This window comes from Guillardia theta (genome assembly GCF_000315625.1).
Source record: "Guillardia theta CCMP2712 unplaced genomic scaffold GUITHscaffold_62, whole genome shotgun sequence".
In the NCBI taxonomy this organism is placed as follows: Eukaryota; class Cryptophyceae; order Pyrenomonadales; family Geminigeraceae; genus Guillardia; species Guillardia theta.
This window is the reverse complement of record NW_005434612.1, coordinates 373,778-388,043: the sequence shown is the minus strand read 5'-3', so window position 1 is coordinate 388,043 and position 14,266 is coordinate 373,778. Positions and strand designations below refer to the sequence as shown.

The 14,266-nt window shown below is 53.4% G+C and overlaps 3 protein-coding genes across 3 annotated transcripts; 2 read left to right on the top strand and 1 right to left on the bottom strand.

The window, feature by feature from the left end:
* Nucleotides 1-8,879: 8,879 nt before the first annotated feature.
* Nucleotides 8,880-9,464, top strand: GUITHDRAFT_75058 (hypothetical protein; the record flags this gene model as incomplete). The annotated part of the gene is made up of 1 exon (XM_005828066.1): nucleotides 8,880-9,464. The coding sequence occupies one exon, from the start codon at nucleotides 8,880-8,882 to the stop codon at nucleotides 9,462-9,464; it is 585 nt and encodes a 194-aa protein (XP_005828123.1).
* Nucleotides 9,465-9,698: 234 nt separating this feature from the next.
* On the bottom strand, nucleotides 9,699-11,223 carry GUITHDRAFT_112878 (hypothetical protein; the record flags this gene model as incomplete). The annotated part of the gene is made up of 4 exons (XM_005828065.1): nucleotides 9,699-10,010; nucleotides 10,065-10,205; nucleotides 10,260-10,584; nucleotides 10,625-11,223. 4 exons carry the CDS (start codon nucleotides 11,221-11,223, stop codon nucleotides 9,699-9,701), a joined length of 1,377 nt encoding a protein of 458 aa, XP_005828122.1.
* Nucleotides 11,224-12,863: 1,640 nt separating this feature from the next.
* On the top strand, nucleotides 12,864-14,246 carry GUITHDRAFT_164490 (hypothetical protein; the record flags this gene model as incomplete). The annotated part of the gene is made up of 12 exons (XM_005828064.1): nucleotides 12,864-13,019; nucleotides 13,072-13,134; nucleotides 13,165-13,274; nucleotides 13,319-13,343; nucleotides 13,397-13,453; nucleotides 13,503-13,564; nucleotides 13,614-13,704; nucleotides 13,751-13,840; nucleotides 13,895-13,928; nucleotides 13,973-14,011; nucleotides 14,056-14,105; nucleotides 14,213-14,246. Coding segments are annotated over 12 exons (810 nt in total), but the record flags the coding sequence as incomplete, so codon positions are not given.
* Between the last annotated feature and the right edge of the window lie 20 nt (nucleotides 14,247-14,266).

Below are 14,266 nucleotides of genomic sequence, written 5' to 3'. Positions count from 1 at the left end.
CGAAATCAGAGCTGTTCCACAAGTTCTTGATCAAGAACTGGTCCTGGAATGCCATCATTGACACTGAAAGCATGTACGAACCGAGAGAGTCAGCCATAAGGGACTTCCAAGACAACACAATCGAGCAAACCAACGAAGAGAACGAGGAGGGCGTGCAGACGATGTCACTCACCGCAACCAACTTCGACAGCAGCCAGGAAGTCTGGAAGCTGACGCTGTCTGAGTTAGAAGAGGAGGCTGGTCAGGCGGACAGACCGCGGGATATCTCCTCCTCGAGCCTGTACAACTTCCGGATTGATGGGGATCGGCTTGACCACCACGAATGCATGTACGCTCTCGCTTTCGCCCTGCTGTCCTTTGAGCAGAAGGGGAAGGAGTACGCTGAAAAAGCAAGCTCGATCCTGAGCGGTGTCCTGTCTCTGATTCAAGATGCCGACCAGTCGTCCCTGGTCAGGATCTTCTTCCTCAAGTTTGTCTTGAACTACTGCAAGCTGACGAGATGTCAAGAGATCTTGAAGGGCAACAGTCACAAGATCTTCGAGGTCTTCTTCCATCCCGACACGTACATGCACGGGGATCATCGCGACAACCAGGCGCCCTACACGCGCTTCCAGATGAAACTCGTCGCTCAGGCTCAGCGTGTCTGGTTTTCTCGAGAGGAGCTGGCAGGGACGGCGCTGATTGAGGAGGAGAGGAGGAGATGCTGGTCCTTCCTGCTCTACCTAATGTCGAACATCATCCACCGCAAAGTCAAACCCAGCAAGAGCAACCCTTCATTCTCACTCTTCATCAGGCTCCTCCTGCCTTGGCGGAAGTACGCGACTGCACAAGAATTGCACGAGTACTTGCTCAAGATAAAGGAGCTCTACGAGGCGAGAGATTCGATTGGCGTCCTGATCGGGTTTCAGTTCCAGAGGTACATCTATCTGACCGAGATTCAAGAGAAGCACCAGTCAGGGGAGCGATGGAATCGACTTGAGAGCCGCGAGATGAAAGATGAAGTCAGAGCGCTGGGAACCTTGTTGACTACCTTCATGTCGCCATCCCAAGAATCGAACGCTGAGAACCGAAAGTACATCTCTCGCAGATTTCTTCAACCATCCAGCTTGTTGTGCGGGGCATGGCTGGGTTTGATGGTAGCAGAAGACAGGAGTGAGGTGGAGAAGAGCATCGTGAAGCAGGTCCACGCGTTGGCAAAGAGCGACAAAGTCGACCAGCTCATCGTCTGCATCCGCAGCCTCTGCGAGCGATACCCCAAGGCGGCGACATGGGCGCACTCGCACCTGAGGGTGAACGAGAGGAACGTGCACGAGAAGCTGTCGGAGAAGCTGGAGATCAAGATGAAGCAGGTGAAGCATCTCAGAGGCCTCAGAGATCTTAGAGAGGAGGACGAGGAGGGGCGGCAGCAGAGGACCCAGCTGCAAGAGGTGGCGATGGACGCCAAGACGGCCATATCCAAGAGTCGAGAGACGCACCTGAATTTCTTCCGTCTCTTGAACGGAAGGCCAGAGGACCCGCTGGCAGATGCCCAGGACTCCTCAGGGGCTCTGCTTCCAACCCTCGATCCGTTGCAACTCGTGGACATCACCAGGAGCCTCCTCACGTTCCACGACGTCTTCTGCAAGGGACCTGACAACCTTCGGGTCCACTACTTCATGACGCTCCACGACGTTGTCGAGCGCTGTGCCAACCTCGACCACAAGGAAAGTCAGATCGGTGAACTGAGGCAGGAGGTTCACAAACGGCTCCTGGTTTCCCTTGGAGATCCGAAAGAAGAGGCGAGGAGCTTCTTCTTGAGATGGTACAAAGGCAAGATTAAGGTCGAGCAGCCGCTCGAGATGCTCCTGCACCTGCTGGAAGACTTCTCCAGGGTTGACGGGAAGAACGTCGGGGAGATCTGGTTGCGCAGCGTGAGTCACTTCATGCTGGAGTCTTGTGAGGCTGTCGACTTGAAGCTGTTCGACAAACCGCTCGTCCCTGACTTGCAGTTCCAGTACCTCGACCTCTCCCTCACCTCCACCTTCACAGCGACCTGGGTCTCTCAGAGTCAGTTCGCATCTCGGCAAAGGAGAGGGATCGGGAGCAGCACGGCTGAGAGCACGTTCACCCTTGCTACGAGCGACACCATGGAGGTTGAGGAGGACGGGCAAACCAACAGGCTGATGTATGGACTGAAGGAGTGGCAGTCCGCTGAGACCCTCGAGAGACTGCAGAAATGGCGGAGACAGGGCCCCGAGCGAGACAGGGCCCGAGCCCTCAAGGGGAAGTTTGCCTCGAATATCTTCAAGATCCGCATGGCTCGAATAGCGGCTGAGAATCGTCAGCGAAAGGAGCAAGCGGAGCTAAAGCGGCGTTTGAAGATCTCCATGTGTCGTCGGTACATGCATGGAGAGGTCCCCTTTATAGAGATCAATCAAGGAGAGTTAGTAACGCTGCTGAAGCTTGCAGCCTCTCACGACGACCAGTTGTGCAACATCGTGATTCTGGAGTACATCAATGCGCTGGTGAAGAAAACGAAAACGGCGATGGAGAAGGAGAAGGAGCAGAAAGAACAAGAGAAGCAAAAAATGAAGGAATTGCCGGCGAAGGGAAAGGGGAAGAAGGAACAGGAGAAGGGGGAGGGAATGGTGCAAAAAGCAATGGTGATTGTGAAGGAGAAAGAAGCCATACAGAGGGTACTGGGAGATAGAGGAGACAAGCTGAAAGAGCTTGTCGGGAGAGCTCTATGCTTTGCTTCCTTCCAATCCCCCATCGTCCTCTCCACTTTGCTCAGCATCAGTCGGAAGTTTGACGTCCCCATCGACTCAAGATCCATCGTGAACATCTGCAAGAGCAAGTCAGAGTGCATCTACGACGGCATCCTGACGCTTGAGAACGCCATCCTGAAATTGGAGGATGCGAGCAAGAAGCAAGACGGAAAGAGGAAGCACACAGAAGTTGACGACTCCGACTGGCTGCCGCTCTCAGCCTTGTACGCCATGCTGGAAGAAAGTGACATGGAGATTGGCATCTATGAAAAGTTCTTGTCGACGGACGACGGGAACAGACAAGCCTTGAAGGCGCTGAACCTCGAAGTGGATGGACGATTCGAGGAAGCAATCTCGTGTTACGATGCCCTCCTGTCCAAGCAAGACGTTGCCGAGCCCGTCGTCGAGATCTGCGAGCGAGGGATGGAAGAGAGTCTGTTGAAGAGCCTCAAGTTCGCTGACCTCGAGTCCTGGATCGTCAACAAGTACGAGCCGGACGATGAGTCCTCCCAGTCTTTCGACAAGGAGCTCCTCAAACCTGAGAACTGGAAGTCTCTCCGCAACTTCCTCAAGTGTCAGGTCGGCCACATCTTCACAGACTTTGATCGTTTCGGGGACGCGCGGAGCTCGAAGGTGAGCACGATCACGAGCCTGATCAGCGCCGGGTCAGCGACGGAGGGGCCGCAGCTGCAGACCGAGCTCTCTTACGAGCACGCGCTGGCGAGGCTGCTGGGCAACCCGAAGATCACGCCCGAGTGTGAGGAGGCTGTGCGACGAGGCATCTCCAACTACTGCTCCTCTTGGCAGCGTAGTGTGAACTTCGGGGAGGGCATGAAGAGCAAGAAGATCGTCGAGCTTCAAAGACTCATCGAGTTCGACGAGTACCTGCACTCGGCCGGAGACGCCTCGGAGCTCCAGGGGCTCCTGGCCAAGTGGAGGAGGAGGCAGCCAAAGAGCACTTCGAGAAGTCAGGGGTTGGGATGGGACCAGATCTTGATGAGCCGATACATCTTGTTGAGGCATGCCGAGTCCCGCGCCCTTGGCTCTGAGCTGGGGGCTCAAGGTATGTGCGATGAGATGAAAATGCAGATCTCGTTGAAGCTCGCGGCAATGGCGGCGAGGTACAACAACCAGTTTGCGTCCAAAGCAGCCAACCAGCTGACTCCACAACTGAGCAGCTTGGAGTATTGGTGCAGAAAGGTGAAGGTTGCGTCGTTCAAGGCCTCGAGCACGTTGCCTGAGACCTACAAGCACTTCATAGAGAAGATGGATGACGCCTTGACCCGCACCCCCCAGCAGGGCGACGAGAACATGCGATGGCGGCTGAAAGGTCTCCTCCGCCAAGGACAACTGTTTGATCACCTCGACCAGCAGGACGAGGCGCTGAGACGCTTGGAGCTCGCGAGGCATGAGAGCGAGAAGCTCTCGGAGTCCGGGGGGATCCGGCTGAAGTACCTGGCTAAGACGCACTTCCATGCCGCTGTCTGGTGTGACAAGCAACTGAAGATGCATGGGGAGGCAAGCGACAAATCAGACGACGCACAGAAGGCGATGGAATGCGATCAAGTCACAGTCAGGATTGTCGGCGATGACAAGAAGTATTTGGACATCTTCCTCGAGAGTTTACTTTCAGCCATCACGTTTGGCTTTGATAAGGCGAAAGATTATCTACCACGATTTCTAGAGATCGTGGAGATGATAGGAACCGCAGAGCGAAATAACATTGCAAGCTTGTTTGAGTCGAGGAAGTTTTCAGTACAACCATTCATCCAATGGTTGCCACAAATCATCTTCTTCCACAAGAAATTCTCGGACGACAATCTGAGCGCTTTTCTCATCCGTGAACTGTCTCTTCTTTACCCGCAGGCAGTTTATTTAGCTTTTCAAACAGAATTTGGAGACAAGCCTGATTCTGGACAGGATCAACTGTTCAACAAGTTGAAAGTCAATCGGAAGACGCTTGATGACGTTCGCGGCGCTTTTCGTCTACTGCAGGACCCCCTGCAGCAGATTATGGACGTTGAGAAAAACGTATTGAAAAAAGTGATGACTGCGGAGGCGCGAAATCAGATGTCACTGATGGTATCGGACTTTAAAGACCGTCTGGAGGCGAGTAAGATCAGAAAAGAGTTGTTGAAAGAATCAACTTTCAAGTCTTTCTTCAATAAGATAGCGGAGAAAAAGAACAGACCCAATGGCCTGTCTGACAAACAACTCCGAGAAGAATGGAAGCAGAAATTCAGTGACAAAGAGACTGTCACGATGTACTCCACGTACCTCTCTGAGTTCGAGGGAAAGTTTGATGATGAGGAAGCGGTGATCATTCCCTATCAAGTCATCGGGGTACCAACCTTGCTGTCCGAGTCGCAGTGCCCCAAGCTCATGTCACTTGACGACCGGATGACTTTCTTCTCGTCCCTGAGAAGACCAGTGAGAATCTCGTTGAGAGGGTCGGACGGCAAAGATCACAGGTGGATAGTGAAGGGCGGCGAAGACCTGAGGCAAGACGAACGGCTGCAACAAGTGTTCGGCATCATGAATCGCCTCATGGCGTCAGACGCCAACTGCTCCAAGAAGAGCCTCAGCCTCATCACCTACTCCGTTGTGACTTTGAGCAAGTCCATGGGCCTCCTCGAGTACGTGGAGGGAACTCGAACTTTAGAGCAGTTCATCGAGACGAGGTAGGATGACGCTCCTCGTAGAACCTCAGTGTTTGTGGTGGTAGAGAGAGTGGCAGGATTTGGGTTGTCAGCGCGTTTGGAGGCATTTTGTCATCGAGTTGTTGACGTTTTTGCACAGGCAATATCAGAAAGGCAAAACTGGATACCTCAATATGTACTTGGACAAGACAAGTGAAAGAGATCCTTTGTTTGTGACTCTTTGGTCCAAGTCTATGAAACACGAAGACATCACCCAGAAGTTTAACAGGCTCATTGATCAATTGGACCAGCTCAATTTTCGCAATTCTCTGCTGTCTGGAACAAGAACCGCAAAGGTGAGAAAGGCGAAGAGGTTTAGGTGCGATGATAGGCTTGTTCGACAGGAGGAGTACGACAAGAGGTCGAAATTCATCAAGACTCTTGCAGCCATGAACGCTTGTCACTACATTGTTGGGATAGGTGCGATACCTGACTGATGGCGCTGACACTAGTAACACGTGCGGGCAGGGGACAGGCACCTCGGCAACTCTCTCGTCCTCGAGGACGGCAGGATCCTCGGCATCGACTTCGGGCATGCGTTCGGAAGCGCGACCATCCAGCTGCCCATCCCCGAGCTGGTTCCGTTCCGGATGACCCCTCAGGTGAGGAGGAGGTTGTGACGGAGGCAACCTGAGGCTGCTGCTAGTTCATGGGGGTGCTCTACCCTGTCGATGCTAAAGGAAGCATGAAGCACACGATGGCTAGAGTGCTGAGGACCCTCCGAGACCATCGGAGAACCTTGCTTCATGTGCTCTCCATGTTCGCCAAGGATCCGGTCTTGGCCAAGAAAGAAGAAGCTCTGCAGTGTATCCATGTAGGTTGTGACAAGGAGGAGAACACGTTATGAGAGGTTTGCAGGTTGTGAGGGATAAGCTAGATGGGAAAGATCCCTTCGAGATTGTGAAGAGTGAGATCGAAAGGAACAAGACGGATGTAGTTCGGGGCTTGGTTCGACCCTTGAATCAACTCGTTGACCGTGCGAAGAATGCTGGGGGATGCTCGACAAAGCAGGAGCTGAATCCTTTCGAGCAAGTAGATGCTCTCCTGCAGATCGCAACCTCAAGAGACATTCTTGCAAGGTTTGTTGTTATCCTATTTCCTGAACATCTGCTGACGGAGCACGTCCCTCATACAGAGCTTATTACGGTTGGGGCCCCTTCGCCTAGCTTCAAGGCTTCAAGCTATCATGTACTTTCATCGTCTTGTAACTAAAAATGCCATGTGAGCCGTGACGGTGACACCTCCAGGCCTGGGCACCGTGCCACAGATTGTGACCTGGCAACTCCGGGCCCGGGCACTGCTGAGCGGCTGAGAGAGGGTCCGGCAGCAGGTCCGGCAGTCCGGCCGCAAGCTGCACTGCTGAAGTCCGGCAGCCTAGCCGGCACTGCAGCCCAGCCGCTTGGTGCGGTGGTGGCCGGGCCCTGGCCGGCCGGCCCCGCCCTGGCTGCCGCCCTGGGGCCGGCCCTGGGGCCGAAGGGGATGAGGTCCATGAGATGCGGCCATGGCAATTTCGACTAGCAGCAGCGGCAACAGAGGGGAGAGGAGAGAGGAGAGAGGAGATGATGGAGCGGAGGGAGAGGAGAAAGGGACGGAATGTGCATGACGAAAGGCATGTTTGATAGAGAGGGAGATTTTGATTAGGATGCTCAATGTTTGACTGGAGAAAAAGGTTGAGTCCGGAGTTCCTTCAAGGCAGTACCATGGTTTGAACAGGATGAGCAGCTCCAACCAAAGGCTCTGCTTGCAGCTCACAATCTTCTTGATCTCCACATCTTTCCTCAGCTTGAATGGAGACTGGCAGCAAGAGCAACAACTCCGCCAACAAACCTCTTGCGTTGGGATTTTCCTTCTCCGGGAGCGAGGAGGGAGGGCTCCCGTGCGGTCCAACAGGTGGAGGCCAGCAAGGGCGGAGGCGCCCATCCATCAGCAGAAGAAGAGCGGTGCAGCGTTGAGATCTTCCTTCCAGCGCAAGCTGAACCTGCTCAACATTCGGTCGAGGAAGCTGAAGGCGTACAAGGAGAAATGGGGGCAGGAGGAGGCGACGGTTAGCTCTGAAGTGATTGAAGAGGAAAAGAATGCTAGCTCAGCAGGAAGGCCGGCAAACAACGTCTCAGCTGTAACCTCTGATAAGCTGACGAATCCAGATCAAATCCTCCGCCGGTTGAACAGCACCGGGGTCTGTCGATACGAGGAGTTGGACTCTAAGGTGAAGACATACATTGTTCAACTGAAGAAGGCAGGGAAGCGAATAACACTCGTGAATGCCTTGAGGGAGTTCGAAGAGTATCTGATGAAACCAAAGTCGTTCAAGCGGAGAGTGAGGAACAAGAGCGCAGTACTGACTGGGCTGCTCTTGAAGTGCATCAAGGACAAGAAACTGGCTCGATCCAAGAACCCTGACCAGGAGCAAGAGGATGACCAGTATGCGTTGAGAAAGGAGGAGTGGTCGAAAGAGCTGAACTTCTGGACTTCAATCGATCCAAAGGGCAACAACGTGGTGAAAGCGGAGGTGGACAGCGTATTGCAGAAGCAGTACCCCACGGTGTTATCGAAGAGATCTTTCCGGTTCGATCAGTCCCAAGAAGTTGTTCTGAACATCGTCAAGATGAAGAGCCTGCTGTTCTTCGGCCTCGTCTCTCATAAGTGCTACAAGGACGACACTCCTCTCTCTTGCTGGTGGGGCAACCTCAACATGACCGGGCTCGTGACGTACCTGGTGACCAACGGGAGGATCCTGGACGGGGGAAGCCTGCTGTCAATCTCAGGGGCAAACTTCTCGGAGGGGGATGAAGTCTCCTTCCGGTTTGTTCCGGACAACAGGAGCATCTGCATCATGAAAGATGGTCACGTGTTGGCAAGCTTCGAGAACAAATTTACGAGAGGAAGGGTCGCCGTTCAGTTCAAGAATGCTGGGGACATGGTGAGTTTAACGGGATCAAGAAAAGTTCCTCGGATGGAGAGCAATATCTCAGAAGATCTTCATGAAGAGACGATCAACGTAACAGCCAACAACTCGGTGGCAACGGCGGATGCCAATGTGTCGGCTAACCCTTCCCTAAAGTCTCCCTTCGGAGGTAGGAAGTTGTTTGTTGGAGGGACCAGAGAGCTTGACTCTGAGGAGCTGAGAGAACATTTTCGACGGTTTGGTGAAGTGGCGAGTGCTGGGGTGATCCGAGACAAGGAGAGGAGGAAGAGAGGGTTTGGGTACGTCACTTTCTTCAACTTGCGAGACGCAAACAAGGCCTTGAAGAAGGGAAAGACAACTCACAAGACTAAGACGAGCTTTGCTTCGATGCACATTCGAGCTTGTCAGGTAGAGACGAAGACGACGCAGAAGCTGGATGAGAAGACAGCCAAGATCCTGGAGGCGGCAGAGAAAGATAAGCTGCTCAAGAAGACAATCGAGGACTACAAGAGGATGGACCTGGAGGAGATGAAAGAGAAGGAGAAGAATGCCAAGGTCACGAAAGCCGTGTCTCTGGATTGCGAGATGGTTGGCGTCGGGGAACGAGGAAGGGACAGCTGCCTGGCCCGTGTCACCATCGTCAACGAGTTCTTGGACGTCATCTACTTCCGCAACGTCATCCCCTCCCAGGAAGTGACCGACCTCCGCTCCCACATTACCGGCCTCACCCTTGACGACCTGAAGGAGGAGGCAGGAGCCGTTCCGCTGGAGACCGTACAGCAAGAGGTCAGCTCCCTGCTCAAGGACAAGATTCTGGTCGGGCATGCTCTCCGCAACGATCTCAGCGTTCTCATGCTCAGCCACCCTGTCCGTAGCACACGGGACACTGCCAAGTTCAAAGTTCTTCGCCAAGCTGGGAGCAACGGGATGCCCCGGCTGAAGGATCTGGCGGCCTTTCACCTCAACCAGAAGATACAGGACGGGGTCCATGACCCCATCGAAGATGCTCGCGCAGCCATGCAGCTCTACGTGAAGTTCAAAGACATGTGGGAGAGCAGTTATGACGTCTATGCTTGCAAGGTGCGATGCTTGCCCGATGTGCATGCTTGTTGATTCTGACGCTGTTGACTTGGCAGGCGGACAATCAGATCAAGATGAAACGGAGCAGATTGAAGAAGTAGAGGAGCGGACTGAAGAAGTAGACGAGTCGAGCGATACAAGAGACAGATCTAGGGTTCTTCATTATTCATTCACTTCTGCTATTTTCAATGGTCCCCTATGTTCCATTCTAGGATTTCACTCACGATTCTCTATCATCGTTTAGCTAAAGCGCAAGTAGCTTATCTATTAAGCTAAAGCAATATCCACCTCCTCACTTGTGGCTTCTCCCTGACAAGAGACTTGAACTTGACTGGCAGGCGCTACGGCAGAAACACTTGCGGTCGCTTGAACGAGGCTGTACTTATCTTTGCCTTGTCCATGCCTCTGTCGTCGCCAAAAGACGTACCACGACGCCGTGCTCAGTATCCCTCCGATGCACAAACCAACGCAGGCAAAGGCCCAGACGATGAGGTTCTTGTCTTGCAGCTTCTCAGCGCACTCTTGATCATACACCTCCGGCTCTCCTTGCTTTGTCTTCCATACCAGGTAACTGTGCATCTACATGGAGGATGTTAGTTCGTATCTCACACAAGTGACTTCGCTTCTCTTCACCATCATGATCTGCATGTTCTGCGTGTTGATGATGTCAAGCAGAAGGTTTTCCACAAACGCGTCACCCCCGAGCTGTTTGTCCACATCCCGCACGTGCTCTTTGTCCAACTTCAACACGACCTTCGCCATGTTCACCGCGTTCTGAGAGACGGCAAGTCAACCGAGTCAGCACAGCACCAGCGGGGCGGAGAGCACCTGATGGTGGGGGATCATCTGCCGCATGAAGGTGGATATCGGGTCGTCGGTATGAGTGACCCGCATGTTGTAGTTCATGTGACAGTCCACCCCCTCCATGCACCTCTTGAAGGTCGTTGCAGGACCGCACAGGGCCTTCGTCTCGCACTTCCCTATGAACTTGGCCGGGCCATCGTTGTCCCCGTACTCCGGAGCTGGGGGTGTCCCGCACACTTCATCGTCCCTGCTCAGCACCGTCGGGCTGTACAGCACGACGTCCTGCTGATTCTTACGTGGGGTTCCGTCCGGGTTGACGACGATGATTTTGCCGCTCATCCATCTTGCTCTACGGTCAGTGCAGGGGAGAGCAAGGGGCAGGGACTGACCTGTGGACGTGGCAGAAGTAGTAGATCTCCGCCGTTGCTTCATCCTCGATCCGTAGCAAGACGCTGTACTTGTTCCTCGCCCACAAGCTCAGGCTGTGATCTTGGAAGTGACTCTCGTAAGTTTCCAGCCCGAACTCACCGTCGCCCATCCCCGCATACGGATCCTCGGGGGTGGAGAGAAGGCCCGTGCGTCCGAGGAAGACGTCCCCGCTCTTGCCTCCGTGATACCTGGGGCTCTGACATGTCTTGGACTCATCGCATTTTGACTTGCTGCCCGGGGGCTTCACTCCCGGCTCCAACTCATCCCTCCCGTCATGGGCTCCATCAGGGCCGTAGGCAAACCCGAGGGGATGTAGCCAGTTTGTCTTCTCAGTCTGAACAAACTTGTACGTTGAGTTGGCCCTGATCTTGATCGTTGGCCTTTGCGATCCCTTGCAGTTGGTGAATGAGAAGTATCCAGTGGAAGAGACGAAATAGTTGAGCTTCACTTGAAAGATAAAGGGATTCGCCTCGGTACCTGCTCCCGACACAGGTTCACACGGCTCGATGTCAGTCCCTTTCAGGACATCTCCCTCCGGCACTTCATAGTCATCAGGCATTGGGGCACTCGATTCTTCCGCATCGGAGCAGACGATGAAAACTAGCAGCACACAAAGACCTGCTACGAGAGAGCGGGAAGTCGCCATGAAAGCACAGCCTGGAAAAGAAGAGGAGATAGAAGGAAGAGAGAGATGGTAGAAGGAAGAGAGAGAGGACAGGGGAGCGGGAAGGGGGGTACAAGGAGGGATAGAAGGGACGCGAGCCAAATCCTTGCCTCGTCTCGGTCGGCCTTGAGGACCCTCCTTATACCCTGTGAATTGGGGTGGGGTGAGGAAGAGGGCCAGGGTTTCCATTTTTTTCTTTGACAATGCCTCTGGTCAAACGCTAGTCAAACGCTAAGTTGAGTAAAAAACTGATCAGAGACTGCTCGGGTCAGCCATCACGATGGCATCCGATGATCCTCACTGGCCTTTGAGTAAAAAGACATGATGTCACTGTGTTGGCTTGTGACTTCCGACTTGCCACTGGGCCACTGAAGTTGTGACCGTACTAGGCTATTGGTCCCTCAGTGTACGTGCGCAGCCTACCGAGACGTGACCGTACGTTGCTGCCGGCGGCCGGGCGGCGCGCCTTGGCAGCACAACGGCTGAGTCAATAGTTTCCCTTTTTTGATTTGCCTCACAGCTTGTAATCATCTTGATGATCTCTGACTCGCTCACTGCTCACAGAGTATGTGTTTCTTGGGAACACCATACGGTAGTACAGTTCTGCGGCCGTGCACGGTGCCAGTGGACTCGGGAGATCAGACTCCGACTCTCACCGTCAGGCTGGGCCCGGCCCCCGGTAGTTGATCATAACTTTAGTACACAACTTGGCAATAGACCCGGTGAGTGGGGCCGGGGGCACTGCCGGGCCTAATAGGCCCCCGGCCGCACTGAGTGCTCAGTAGTGAGCAGTCCGATCACTAGGCTTTGAGTTTCAGTTCGACCCTTAGAGTAGGGGTCAGTTCTGCATGCCATCGGTGGGTGGGGGTTTGAAATTCGCGGGAAATGTCACTGCGGTGGAGGGTGGAAAGGGGGCGAGGAGGGGAAGGGAAAGGAAAGGATGATGATGATGATGATGATGATGATGATGATGATGATGATGATGATGATGATGATGATGATGATGATGATGATGATGATGATGATGATGATGATGATGATGATGATGATGATGATGATGATGATGATGATGATGGAGATGATGGAGATGATGATGATGATGATGATGGAGATGATGGAGATGATGATGATGATGATGATGATGATGATGATGATGATGATGATGATGATGATGATGAGGATGATGATGATGATGATGATGATGATGATGATGAGGATGAGGATGATGATGATGATGATGATGATGATGATGATGATGATGATGATGATGATGATGATGATGATGATGATGATGATGAGGATGATGATGATGATGAGGCTTTCGCAGGAGTAAGGGAAGTGCAGCCAACAGCAGGAGGGAGGAGATTGAGAGGGAGCAGAAGATAGGAAAGTCGAAGAGGATGCAAGGGAGTTGCTAACCAGAAAAGCTTGCTGTCTCTAGAAGTGTTTGATTTTCCCTCTCACCAGACGAAACATGCCGTTCTGAGCTCGGAAACATTCACTTTGAGGGAACGGTCAGGTCTTGAAAGTCAGCCATGTATTCTCGTCAAGCAGAAAACGTCTCGCAAGGAGGGCATGCGAGAGTGAAAGGGCCGCCGTTCAAGCAGGTCCTTCGTGGGTTGAAACCCATCATCGCTCATGACTTCGCAGGCAAGCGAGGAGGTGGAGCGGCTCTGGGGAATCGCTTCGGAGTGAGCTCCTTCCCTCTTCTGGCATCAAGTGACTCGCTGCGGTAGATGGCAGGATGCCTCCAAGGTCGAAGCCGTTCGACGGGATGGAGAACAAGCTGTGAGGAGCTTCAAGGAGGTTTCACCTCGCTGATTCCCTTGATCGCAGGTTGAAGCGAAGCAGGTCTTGCAAGCTTGTTTCAGCGACATCAGCGAGCTCCATGGCAAAGTCGATTCCTTGTACAAGAAGGCGATAGAGCCCGACCCCGAGCTGCAGACGTCAGCCACGTGTTTGTCCTTGTACGGCGCTGACTCTTGCTCAGGTATGGACCTGCGATGAAGGAGAAGGTGAAAGAAACGAAGACAGCACAAGTCGTCACCTCATGATGACCCCGATGAAGGTGTTAAACTTGCACAAGAGATACGTGGAGTTGAAGGATTGGGCCGAGAAACTCAGAGTACATGTCGTCTTGGCGTTCATGCTGCTTACATGGCGTGTTGTCCCAGCAAAGTCTACAAGAGATCTTTGTGGTGGCTGATGAGTTCGACGAGCAGAAGAAGCGACAGAAGTTGCCTCATGCATCTTGGGACAGTCTCAAGAGATTGAAATTGATGCAGGGTGCTGGAAGAAGAACGTATGCGAGCGGAAGAAGCGGAAACATTGATCAAGGAAAGGCAAAGGGAGGAGGAAATCAGGCAGCAGCGACTTGTACTACAACATGATGTTTCCTTGCTCTCCTTGATTCTTCAACCAGCAGGAGGAAGAAGCCAAGAAGCAGAAGGAGGAGGAGGAGAGGCAGCGTTACCTCGAGCATGCTCGGGCAAAATTGCTCGAGGCCGAACTGGTCCGATACTCTTGTTTCTCATGAGGAGCAGGAGGACTGATTGGTGCCATGCAGAGGGAGCGCTCGGCTGCCAAGGGGGAGGGGAGCGGTATAGCAAGATTTTCTTGGCTGCGTCTGACTTGCTACCCCCAGCTGCAGCTGTCGCGGCCTCCTCGGACGGATGGGTGACAGGTAGGATGAGTCGCGATACCTAGAGACGATGACTGGCCTCAAAGATCCCATCCTCGAAGGAGGCGAAGAGCTGACGCTGGAGATGGCAATTGAAGTGAGGAAGAGTGGCGGAGGAGGAGGAGGAGGAGGAGGAGGAGGAGGAGGAGGAGGAGGGAGGAGGGAGGGTTGGCCGGTGGGAGTGACGAAGGCACTATTTTGCAGCTGCAAGAGCAATCTGATATGAGAAGAAGATCACGTTAGGGTAGGACGATGCTG